Here is a 13,134-nt window from a genome sequence, read left to right as displayed (position 1 = left end):
CAGCTGCTAGCCTATGCCACAGCCACAGCAACACAGGATCCGAGCCGCATCTTCGGCCTCTACCACAGCTCATGGCAACACTGGATCCTTAACCTACTGAACGAGGCCCGGGATCGAACCCACATCCTCATGGATCCTGGTCGGTTTCATAAACTACTGAGCCACAAAGGGAACTCCCAGCAGTCAGTTATTTTTAAGGGAACACTGTCAACCCATCGTCTTTCTTAATTGATCATTTTTAACTTTGCAAAGAGAGTTTTAAATAAGAGGCATTGTAGTTATAACAAGCATAAAGGTCTTTGGGGCAGAGAGCAATTTATTGAAATAATCAGTATTGAGGGGAAGTGCTGCTGGATCAAGGGAGACTTTGTTATGTTTCCAGGTGTAACATGTAATAGCTTGGGGCAGTGGGCAGAACGTGAGTGAGAAAAACTAACGGCCCAACTCAGACCTTTGAGGAATAGACAGTCCCTGAGGTCCTCTCCGGCCCCACATTCCATAATTATCTCTAGGTAGGCGGGAAGACAGCAGGAATGAGTCCTTAAGTGGTTTACCAGTCTCCTCAAAGGATAGCAGACTTTGAAGAGAGCCCATTCATCTTGACGTTCTTTTCTTCCTGAAATTAATCCCACCCCACCAAGCCTGTCCTCATCCTTCTGTCCACTCACCTCCTCAGAGTCATGCAGACTCCTTTGGACTCAACTCCTCTGAAGGGTCACTACCCCAGATTGCAGGATACATTTTTATCAAATCTCTGTCAGGAATGAGACTTTCCCCTTTGGGACTTCATGAAATGGAAGCTTGGGATTGATTCTTTGCCAACACTTGAGCATTTGACGAGCTTAGCAAGAGCAGATTCCCTGTTTCCTTGAGAATCCGTGATAAGATTGTAAGGAGAGCAAGTCTCCGAGTGCTGCATTTGTTTTCCATCAGACTGGGACAGCACTTAATGCGCAGTTTAGTTGCCAGGGGAGAAAAGAGCAAATGAGGCAAAAAGCAACCAGGAAAATACAAAATCATTTTAATAAGCTTATGTCATGAGTTCTTTCATGTAGCAACTCTCTCCCTGTCTTTTTCAGGCGGCCTTAATTTGAACCCCTTAAAGTTTCTGGTTTTTGACTGGAACTGGAGAGATCAGAAGCTAAGAAGGATGATGGACATTCCCGAGGTACCATGTAACCAGCAATCCAGCAATTGCCTTTAATCTTTTTTTTTTCAATTTGAACTTGAGTTCAAACAGAGTAATAAAGTCTTTGACATGGGGAGCCAGCACATTCTGGCCTTTGAAATGATTTCTTTTAACTCTGAAGTAACTACATTTATAGAGGACATCTCACTCCTTACACATAACTGTATCCTTTCCATGTGTTTTATAGAAATCATCTTTGTTTCTTTATTAAATGACCAGTGGCCTCTGGCCCAATGGGGACCACATCTGTACCTTTGAGAAACAGGTAGATGTAGAGGGCTTGACATATTTCCCTGCGCCTTGCTTTAGAGACGCAGTCGTGTTTGCCTTTCACTTGGAGTAGGGGGCACAAACTTGCCTTACTGCCCGCATCTCCACATACCCAAAAACCCACTCATTTAATTTAGAAGGTTCTTTTGTTTTTTGGGAGAGGGGAAATTTCGTTGCTGTTTCAGGGGATTAAAACTGATTGAATGTCTTTGTGGGAATAGCTCATTATATATTTATGAAAGCAGTAGTTCATTATATATTTATGAAGGTAATCATATCATCATAATGTGAAAGATTAAGGTTCCCATTGTGACACAGCAGGTTAAGGATCTGGTATTGTCTCTGAGGTGATATGGCTTTGATCTTTGATCTCTGGCCTGGTGCAGTGGATTAAGGATCTGGCATTGCCACAACTGGGGTGTAGGTCACAGCTGCAGCTCAGATTCAATTCCTGGCCCATGAACTTCCATATAATATGGGTGTGGGTGAAAAGAAAGAGAAAATTGATTTGCTACCCACCTTATCATCATAAGGCTAATTTTTCAATTTAGCCTGATGCTTAGAAGTAGCTGCTAAAGATAGAATATCTCACTAATTTTTTATGCTGATGAGATATTGACATGAGATTATTTTGGATATATAGGATTAAATAAAATACATTATTAAATTAAAAAAAAAAGTAGCTGTTGGAGAGAATAGGGTTGTGCAGTAGTAAACATGGCTGCCAGTCACCAACTGGGAGTAAATCATGGCAGCAACTATCAAAGAAGCTTGGAATCACTCTTCTAAATGTGCTGGAGGAATTAATTTACTACATAAAACTGTATCTCCAGAATGACCAAACCTGATTATAACTGATTGGTGAGTTATATCATACATTAATTCAGGCTAAAAAAACATTTTTCTCAGTTCCCTACACACACACACACCCCCCCACACACACACCACTTGGTCTCTTGAACTGACTATTTTGTTTGTTTGTTTGTTTTGGCTGCACCTGTGGCATGTGAAAATTCCCCAGCCAGGGATCAAACCTGAATCACAGCAGTGACAATGCCAAATCCTTAACCATTAGGCTACCAGGGACCTCCCTGATTGGTTTTTTCCAACCGGTTTAATCAACTAGATGTCAGGTTCTTGAGGCCATATTGATGGTTTCAGTTATAATGTTAAATTGGAGTAAGTCACCACTGGTTTTATAATTATAATAATGAAGGAGAAATAGTATTCAAAAAAACCCTTTCAGAGAGCCTGTCATGGCTCAGCAGTAACAAACCCAACCTAGTATCCATGAGGATGAGGGTTCAATCCCTGACTTTGCTCAGTTGGATAAGGATCCAGCATGGCCATGAGCTGTGGAATAGGTTGCAACACAGCTCCGATTCAACCCCTAGCCTGTAAACTTCATATGACCCGGGTACAGCCCTAAAAAGCCAAAAAAAAAAAAAAAAAAAAAAAAAAAAACACACCCTTTTAACTCATAGTTTTATATTGTTGATGTCATTATTAGCAGTTACCCTGTATTGAGATATTGCATATACTTTAGGCACACTTTGGGTATCTTGAAACAACTTTGTATGAGGTTTTTCCGTGAGATTTTATTTCAACTGGCTATAAACAAAAGAATATTTTAATTAAACTAGTGTGCCCTTTCCTTTACTTATGTAAATATTTCAACTCTGAGTAAAACACAGATTTTGCTCTTCTTGATTCTGGCCATAAGAGCTGTATAAATACCAGGGAATCCAGATGGTTTAATTTATTCATCAACACCATCTTTTCTTTTTCTTTTTTTCTTTTTTTTCTTTTTGCTTTTTAGGGTTGCACCCATGGCATATGGAAGTTCCTAGGCTAGCAGTCTAGGGGTTAAATCAGAGCTACAGCTGCCGGCCTACGTCACAGCCACAGCAACACAGGATTCAAGCCGTGTCTGTGACCTGCAACAGCTCATGCAACAGCTCATGGCAACGCCATATCCTTAACCCATGAGCAAGACCAGGGATCGAACCCACAACCTCATGATTCTTTTTCCCTGCACCACAGTGGAAACTCCAAGACCATCTTTTCTTAATCTTAACCTTTTTTTTTTCCTCTCTCACTTAGATAAGAAAGGAAGTTTTTGAACTTCTGGAAATGGGAGTCCTCAATCTATGTAAGTCAGAATCTTTGAAGCTGGGCCTTTTCTAAGTTTAGGCCTGAAGAAAATTCCTGGTTTAATGGTGCGATTTGCTTGTTTATTGGCTCTGGCACACTGCAAGCATTCAGTAACTATCAGCTATTGTTTTGTTAAGTTGACTGTATCACTGATGCATCATGGGGAATGGTGGGGATTTTTTGACAAAAATGAATCTGTCCTTTGCCAACTCCCTTGTATAATAAAGTATCATTGGTTTGTCTGTGAGTTTTGTTAGGCAGACTGAGTTTTTCTTCCACCAACTGGCCTCTGACGTGACTGCAAGAAAAGGAAAGAGCATCTGGGCAACCTTAGGCAAGCTCCTTCCCTCTCTGAGCCTCATTTTCACCAGCTGTGAATGGGAATGATACCTTGCAGGATTGCTGAGGATTTCATGAGATGGTAGATGTGGAACAGATTTGTGGCTGTGAAGCCTCGTCCCAGTGTTTAGGGTGGCACTGGTAATGGTACAAAGAGCTGGAAGTAAGTGGAACTTTGTAAATGTATAAAAGACAACAGTATAACTACAACTGTCTTATTCCTTTTTTAATTATGTTTTGAGATAATCTCACACTTATAGGAAAGTTACAAAAATAGTGTAAAGAATTCCCACATCCCCTTTTCCCGGCATCCCCAAGTGTTAACCTCTTGTATAACCACAGTACATTTATCAAAACTAAGAAATCAACATGGGCACAATACTCTTAACTACAGATTTTAGGTTTTACCAGCTTTTCCACAGATATCTTTTTCCCATTCCAGGATCCAGTCAAGGATCTCACATTGTATATAGTTGTCATTCTCCTTAGTTTTCTTTTTCTTTTTCTTTTTCTTTTTTTTTTTTTTTTTTTTTTTTTTTCTTTCTAGAGCTGCACCCACAGCATGTGGAGGTTCCCAGGCTAGGGGTCAAATAGCAGCTGCAGCTGCCAGCCTATGCAACAGCCACAGCAATGCAGGATCTGAGCCGCATCTGCGACCTACACCACAGTTCATGGCAATGCCAGATCCTTAACACACTGAGCAAGGCCAGGGATGGAACTTACATCCTCATGGATGCTAGTCAGATTCATTAACCACTGAGCCATGACAGGAACTCCCTCCTTAGTTTTCTAAGAAGAGCATATATAGTCTGTCACATTTAATCACTGAAGTAGTTCTGGAGGAAGAGTGTTATTTATATTTGTTTTGTTTTGTTTTTGCTTTTTAGGGTCGCACCTGCAGCATGTGGGAGTTCACAGGCTAGGGGCTGAATCAGGGCTACAGCTGCCAGCCTACATCACAGCCACATCAATACTAAATCTGAGCTGCACCTGTGACCTACCACAGTTCACAGTAATGCCAGATCCTTAACCCACTGAGCAAGGCCAAGGATTGAATCCATATCCTCATGGGTACTAGTTGGGTTTGTTTCTACTGAGCCACAATGGGAACTCCCATGTTATTTATATTTTATAGATGGTGAAACTGAATCTCAGAAAGGACACTAGTTTAAGTAGCAGAAACAGAAGTCATACCCAAATCTCCCATATTCACTTCAGAATACCAGAGTTTCTGTTTGGGAACTCAAGCATATATAACAAATGATATAATAAGGTAAATTAATACCATTACAGGTATATAAAATTCCACATTCAAATATTGCGAAATTTTAAATGAGACTGGAAGTGTAGCAAATCACCCTCTGGCAAATCACAGGCTTTCACAAGCCAGGACCTACTGTTTGTACACCTCTGTGGGCTAGAAACCACACACAGGGATTCAAAGGAAAGGGAACCAAGTTCTTTCTGCAGGACCTTGAGTCAAGCCCATCAGGTTAGAGGATAAAGAAGAAAAGTCATCACAGAATGAAAACTCATTCAAGCTAGATAAATTAAGCCCTGTTATTATATATATGTGTGTTATACCTATATTGTCTTTTTAGGGCCACACCCAAGGCGTATGGAGGTTCCCAGGCTAAGGGTTGAATCAGAGCTGCAGTTGCTGGCATGCCACAGCAACTCAGCCACAGCGACTCAGGATCTAAGCCACATCTGCAACCTACACCACAACTCAGAGCAACGCCAGATCCTTAACCCACTGAGCAAGGCCCAGGGATTGAACTTGCATCTTCATGGACACCCATGGATAGTCAGATTCATTTCTGCTGAGCCACAATGGGAACTCCCAGCCCTGTTGTTTTTATTCCTTTAGCCCTAACATGTGAGATGTTCTTGGCCATTGGTAAGAAAGAAAAAAAAAAGGGATCACATGCAACTCCTATCAATTGACATGTCTTAAATTGATCTGGAAGAAAGCATAAAGCATGACTATATAAGGGCAGATTTTCAAACTGAGACCTGTGGTCTGTGCTTTCAGAATTCAAATCAATCCACCAAGTCATTATTGACTCACCAAACCCAAAAATAAGATCGTCTTGGATATTATGTGCTCATTAAAGCGTGTGTGCGTGAGTGTACCCCAAACATATAACCACTTCCTGATTCTATACTTATATTTGGTACATTTGTATCTCAGCAGTTAATAAGATAAGACAGTGAAATACAAAATGTCTGGTAATGCTTGAGACTATCTACACAGCAGTTAAAGAAAAATGAAAGCAAGGACTTTAAAAATAACTCTCTGAAGTTTCTAATGATACCACAACACAACAGCCTCTAACAAATTATCATATCCATATCAGTGTTGAACAGTGGTTCTCAATTCAGGGCTGTTTTGACTCCCAAGGGCCATTTGCCATATCTGAAGACATGTTTGATTGTCACAACTCAGGGGGCAACTAATAGCATCTAGTGTGGGATTGTGACTGGCATTTGATGTGTAGAAGCCAAGGGCACTGTTCAGCATTCTACAAACCTATAGGACAACCCCCTGCAGTAAAGAAATGTCTGGCCTAATCGTTAATAAGTCCACAAATAACAAACCCTGGATAGGGTGTGGAGAAAATAGAACCCTCCTGCACTCTTGGTAGGAATGTAAATTGGTACAGCCACTATGGAAAACAGTATGGAGGTACCTTAGAAAACTAAATATGGAGCTACCATATTACCCAGCAATCCCACTCTTGGACATATATCAGGACAAAACTTTCCTTAAAAAAGATACATGCACCCCTATGTTCATTGCAGCACTCTTCACAATAGCCAAGACGTGGAAACAACCTAAATGTTTCAACAGATGAATGGATCAAGAAGATGTGGTATATATACACAATGGAATACTACTCAGCCATTAAAAGAACAAAATAATGCCATTTGCAGCAACATGGATGGAACTAGAGACTCTCATGCTAAGTGAAGCAAGTCAGAAAGAGAAAGACAAACACCATATGATATCACTTATATCTGGAATCTAATATACGGCACCAATGAACCTTTCCACAGAAAAGAAAATAATGGACTTGGTGAACAAACTTGTGGTTGCCAAGGGGGAGGGGAAAGGAATGGAATGGATTGGGAATTTGGGGTTAATATATGCAAACTATTGCCTTTGGAATGGATTAGCAATGAGATCCTGCTGTACAGCACTGGGAACTATATCTAGTCACTTATGATGGAGCATGATAATGTAAGAAAAAGAATGTATGTGTATATATATATATATATGTGTGTGTGTGTGTGTGACTGGGTCACCTTGTTGCGTACAGTAGAAAATTGACAGAACACTGTAAACCAGCTGTGACGAAAAAAAAATAAAAATCATTTTTAAAAATTTAAAAAAGAGACATATCTGGCCTAAAATGTAGTGCTAACGTTGAATAGCTCTGTTGTAGAAATTTGAAAAGAAAGCATATGAAGTATATTTGTATACTTGCAGTAGGTTTATTTAGAAGAGAAATATGTGAATCTAAAAGTAACTACAGGAGTTCCCATCGTGGCGCAGTGGTTAACGAATCCGACTAGGAACCATGAGGTTGCGGGTTCGGTCCCTGCCTTTGCTCAGTGGGTTAACGATCCAGCGTTGCCGTGAGCTGTGGTGTAGGTCGCAGACGCGGCTCGGATCCTGCGTTGCTGTGGCTCTGGTGTAGGCTGGCGGCCACAGCTCCAATTAGACCCCTAGCCTGGGAACCTCCATATGCCGCAGGAGCGGCCCAAGAAATAGCAAAAAGACAAAAAAAAATAAAATAAAATAAAAGTAACTACAAAAGGTATACCTGGCTATCTCTCAATATTGCCTCAGAAATATTTTCACTTACTATTAGTAATGGTTAATTTTATGTGTCAACTTGACTGGACCACAAGGTACCCAGATTGCCAGTCAAATCTTGTTCTGGGTGTTTCTGTGAGGGTATTTTTGGATGAGACCAGCATTGAAACTGGGGACTTGAGCAAAGCAGATTGCCCTCCATAATGTGGGTGGGCCTCATCTTGTCAGTTAAATCCTGAATAGAATAAAAGGCTGACCCTCCCCCAAGTAAGAGAGAACTCTGCCTTCCAACTGAAACACTGGCTCTTCCTGCCTGATGACCTCAAACAGCTCTTCCTGGTTATACAGCAGCTTTTGGCCTTCAAACTCAAACTGGAGGAACATCAGCTCTACAGGCTTTGAACTTGCCAGCCTCCTCCATAATCCTGTGAGCCAATTCTTTATGATATATCTACACATACATATAGCTCTCCTACTGGTTCTGTTTCTCTGGAAAAGCTTAATATACTTCTGTGAAGCACCTTTAATCAAGTTAGGGATTTGATTAGATTGGTTTCAATGTTTTATAAAAAGCCTAAAAAATACTGTTCTTGATTTGTAATGACCGTTCTGGTAGATGTTACCTGAGTACTGTAATCTCATCCAGCGTTGGAACAAATACCTAGATTGCAAACATACCCAATATTTTGTAGGCCAACTCCGCACACATAATCAAATCTCATAGGCTGTTACTAATCTTAAACTCAAGTTCTTGAACATGTTTATTTAGTCAAACAATTGATAGATGTGAACTAGAAGTATTCGCTGCCATCTTCTCACACAAATATGTCTGCTACCAACAGCCATACTCACTACCACCTCAAGTGAGATTCAAATAGCTTTCTGAAAAGTTCCCATTGGTGTTGTGCTTTTTCCAATTTTACAAAGGAAAGTTTTAACTCTGAATAGGAAACCTTTCAGTGTAAGTAATTGCATTTGTTTTGTATTCTTTTAAATGAGTTAGATTTGCCAATGTCCTTTTCTTCTATAATACAGTAATAGTCTGGCATGGCCTCTCAGCGGAATGTTAATAAAAAAGGAAGATTAGAACTCACATGCTCCCTAATTTTTTAAAAATGCTAATTCTGCATCTTGACTGCAGCTTGAAGGGGAAGTAATTATTAATAGCCTAATGAAAATAATGTTAGTGGATCTATAATAGGTGGAAAAAAACCCCAAACTGAACCCATAATACTCTTTTGCAATATTGAACATTTAAATGATTATCTGTTTTCCTCTTCCTTTCTCTTGTCTCATTTGGACTTCTTCAAAGTGTATGCTTGAGAAAAAGTTAGGAGGAGATGTTTTTCATCTACACTTGCTATTGGAATCTTTCTTATGGATGAAAAAATTGGAAGCTGCTGAGATTAGACATCTGTGTTCTGCAATCCCTGTTTGCTTCTCCCTTCCTCATTCTCACAAATGACAAAGTTAGCTAATCTGAACATTTTCCTAACTTAGTTTATATTCATGATAAGGGACAGCCACATTTGGAAAAAGCTGACAGCACAAATATTTTTTTAAAATTAATCTCCAAGGATTTGGGCAAGTTCTTAAAGATAAACCCATTTTCCCCCTTCCCAAAGGCCTTGCCCTGAATTAGTCACCACGTCCCAGAAATAGCCTATTGGAACTGCTTTCCAGGGTTGCCAAATGTTGGTTTATACTCACATACTTGGGACTATTCTTCCTAGGTATGGCATTTAGCACAACAAAGTTTTTGAGCCTAAGTAAAATATACCTGTTAGTGGCTGACTGATAGGAGCTGAGCTCCTGCTGAATATTGGGTCTGGTTAAGAAATAATTCTAGGAAGCATAAACTGCAACTACAAAGAAAGAGTGACATAATTCTTGATATTACCACTCTGTGGTATTACTATGAGCAGAAGTGTTATAAATGTCTCAAAAGTATATCTGAGTAACCTGCAGGACAAAAATGAAGAGGAAAAGCCAAGACTCCCAGTCCAGATTGCCAGACAACACCGCTGTGAAGCAGCAGCAACTGCCCGCCTACCGGCTACAGCTCTCGGCCAAGGAAATTCTCTCTGGCTTTTTTGCTACAGGAGTGTTCTGCCTTGGCATTGGCATCATCCTTCTGTTGTCTGCAAAGAGCATCAAAGAAATAGAGGTTTGTCCTGTCTTATATTTTAATGCAATTTCTGAGAATTTTCAGCTTTGGGACTATAAAAGAATGGTCAGTTTGAGAACAGCTCTTCAACAGGGAACTGGATGAGACTGGAACATCGCTTTTTCAGAAGGGAAGGTGCACATGATGACAGAGCCTCTGTGTGATGGCTTTATTCATCCCTTCTCCCTCTTGAGAATAATCCATCTCACACTGGTCAGTTCAGCCATATTTGTTTACAGGCGCCTGGCAAAGTCTGGAGCTTTTTATGTTGGCAGAGTACCGGAGCAAGCGATCGGTACAGGCAGAAGGAGAGGCAGGGCCAAATGACTGTCAGACACCTATGAATCATATTGATAAAAAGAGTGAAGAGCCAAAGATATAGGTCTTCAGTTTTGCCCCACTTTCAAGCATTGTTTCTTTCCTTTTTCAAATGAACTCCCTCTGAGATCATTACTTTAATCTAGGAAAGGCAAAAACCCAAATATTTCTGACTTCTTAAGGATGCTTAGCAAAATAAACTCAGTGAAAAAAGCTGAGGCTAAAAGCATACCCCTTTCAGAAGCCTTTTGCTGATTTGATTCACAAGCTGTTGGAGGATGAGACACTCAGAAGCTAGTCTGGGGAGAGGAGCTTAGATCTGGTCTGAGGCTGTGTACTCATTTAGTTTAATGAATTAAGTAAATGCTTCATGCAAATCAGCCCTGAGCAGATTACCAATATCCCAGACTGTATGACCTCCATGCCGAAGGCAGCCATATTCCCTCTCCACACATGGGCTAGTGGCAAAATTACCATGAAGGCCAAGTCTGTCAACATTGATTTAAGGTTCATGAGTGTCTGAAGGTGCTAGGAATTCTTTTGGGTATGCAGATGAGTAAGATAAGTAAAAGAGTTGATCCCTGTCCTCAATGAGCTAATGATAGAGTAAGAAAGATAATGTGGTAAGAACAGGGAGCTCAGCCATGGCTGGCTTGTTTGCCACATCCACAAGCCCTTCCTTGCATACTGCCAATACATAATAGGCACACACTTAAACTGAAAGAACAGATTAGGGCAAACAGGACTTCAAAGAAGAAAACGTCATTTCAGGTCCCACTCCTCCCTCCAACACATACTGCCCCATTGCTTTTCTACCATATTTTCTGCTCTCCTCTCCAAGCTCCTGGAAGATTGTCTTCCCAGAGCCCCTAAGTCTTTTTGAGTCCTCCAGTGTGATAATGTAGCAGAGGCAAAATGGCAGCAGGAAAATCGACTTGCCTTGTAAGCAAAGTAATTGGTTTACAAGAATGATATTTATTTCTGCAAATAGCTCATCCTGTTTACTTTTCTATTTTCTTCTTTACCAACCCCTTTCTTTCTGGATTCTTCCCCTCCGCTTCCCATGTCCTTTCAGCTTCCTCTCTTCTGGTCACCTATCCCTACCCACTATGAACTGCAGCCTCCATTACGAGGCATCCGGTGCTGAATGATATCACGACAGATACATGACGAGAACTTCACCCCATGGTTGGCCTAAGCTACTCTGCAAACAACTTTCAATAGGATGATTTTCCAATTGCTTTTCTTTAAAGCCACTTTGAATAGGACTGTTTCTAACATTTTGCTCTTACACAGGAAAATCAGAAGTCACCCACAGGGAGTTCCTGTCATAGCTCAGCAGCAGTGAACCCCACTAGCATCCATGAGGATGCAGGTTAGCTCCCTGGCCTTGCTCAATGATCCTCTTTTTTTTCTTTCTTTCTTTCTTTTTTTTTTTTTTTTTTTTTTTTTTTAGTGCGGCACCTGGGGCATATGGAAGTTCCCACTAGGGGTCAATCAGAGCTGCAGTTGCTGGCCACAGCCACAGCAACACAGAATCTGAGCCACGTCTGTAACCTATACCACATCTCATAGCAATGCCAGATCCTTAACCCACTGGGCGAGGCCAGGGATCGAACCCTAGTCCTCATGGATGATAGATTCATTACCTCTGAGCCACAAAGGGAACTCCTGAATGTGATCCTCTTTTGCACATGGAAGTGTTTCATGATAATGGGTGTAAGATGAAGTGCTTATTCCAGGCCAATGTGACCAACACACACACCCAGCAGAAAAGTTCTGAGCTGGCTTTCCTCTTCTCACTTAGCCCTGGGGAACATCAAGGAAGTACCATTTCTGCAGTTCACTTTAAGCAAAAATGTAATTCCTGCCTCTCCAGAATTCTTGAAGAAGCAGACTATGGTCTTTGCTGACATTTTAGAGCTAGAGGTTTACAGAGTCACTTGAGCAGCAAAGGAGACAGTAGATGAAATTTTATGTTTTTCTCATAAAATTCTTAGAGCTAGAAAGCACCTTAGATATCACCTACTCAAAAATAATTTGATCATGAAACATTTTTTTCTTTTTTAGGGGCCACACCTTTGGCTTATGGAAGTTCCCAGGCTAGGGGTAAAATCGGAGCTGCAGCTGCTGGCCACAGCCACAGCAACTCACAATCTAAGCTGCGTCTTCAACCTCACCACAGCTCATGGCAACACCAGATCCCCGACCCACTGAGCAAGGCCAGGGATCAAACTTGCATCCTCATGGATACTAATCAGGTTCGTTACTGCTGAGCCACAATGGGAACTCCCAAAACACATTTATTTCTAATTCAACATTGAAAGAACTCCAACGAGAATCCATGGAGTAGACTGTATACTACTACATTCACCTCACAGGTCAGTTAATTACCAGCCAAAATGATGCTGTTGAAAAAAATATGGGCCCTAGAGGAAAAGTATTTTAACTCAAGATCAGAGACAGGCTGAATTAGGACCCCAGTTTCCTCACAGTTCAGTGTGTGAGCACTCAACTACAATATAGCCCTGTTCTTTAATGCTTTTTGAAAATTGGAATGCAGTTTCACAAAGTTTAGAAAAGGCATCAAGGAGTTCCTGTTGTGGCACAGAGGAAACAAATTCGACTAGTAACTGTGAGGTTGAGGGTTCAATCCCTGACCTCGCTCAGTGGGTTAAGGATCTGGCATTGCTGTGAGCTGTGGTATAGGTCACAGACACAGCTCATGTCCTGCATTGCTGTGGCTGTGGCATAGGCTGGCAGCTGTAGCTCCAATTCGACCCCTAGTCTGGGAACCTCCAGATGCCTCAGGTGAGGCCCCAAAAGGCCAAAAAAAAAAAAAAAAAAGAAAAGAAAAGAAAAGAAAAGAAAAAG

The 13,134-nt window shown here is 41.0% G+C and overlaps 1 protein-coding gene across 6 annotated transcripts in view; it reads left to right on the top strand.

Annotated features, from left to right (window-relative positions):
- The window catches only part of CMSS1 (cms1 ribosomal small subunit homolog (yeast)), a 393,374-nt gene extending 388,153 nt beyond the window's left edge, over window positions 1–5,221 (top strand). For 4 of the 6 annotated variants that reach the window (XM_021071318.1, XM_021071315.1, XM_021071317.1 and 1 more), the window contains 2 exons: window positions 1,080–1,168; window positions 3,563–3,860. In XM_021071318.1, the coding sequence (XP_020926977.1) occupies window positions 1,080–1,168; window positions 3,563–3,646 (173 nt within the window). In that variant the 3' untranslated portion in view covers window positions 3,647–3,860. Of the gene's footprint in view, window positions 1–1,079; window positions 1,169–3,562 lie in introns of all 6 variants that reach the window. The other 2 variants (XM_021071314.1, XM_021071316.1) reach the window with 2 other exon arrangements.

This window comes from Sus scrofa, chromosome 13 (assembly GCF_000003025.6).
Source record: "Sus scrofa isolate TJ Tabasco breed Duroc chromosome 13, Sscrofa11.1, whole genome shotgun sequence".
NCBI classification, from domain to species: Eukaryota; Metazoa; Chordata; class Mammalia; order Artiodactyla; family Suidae; genus Sus; species Sus scrofa.
Note: the sequence above shows the minus strand (reverse complement) of the source record. Positions and strands in the feature narration are given on the sequence as shown.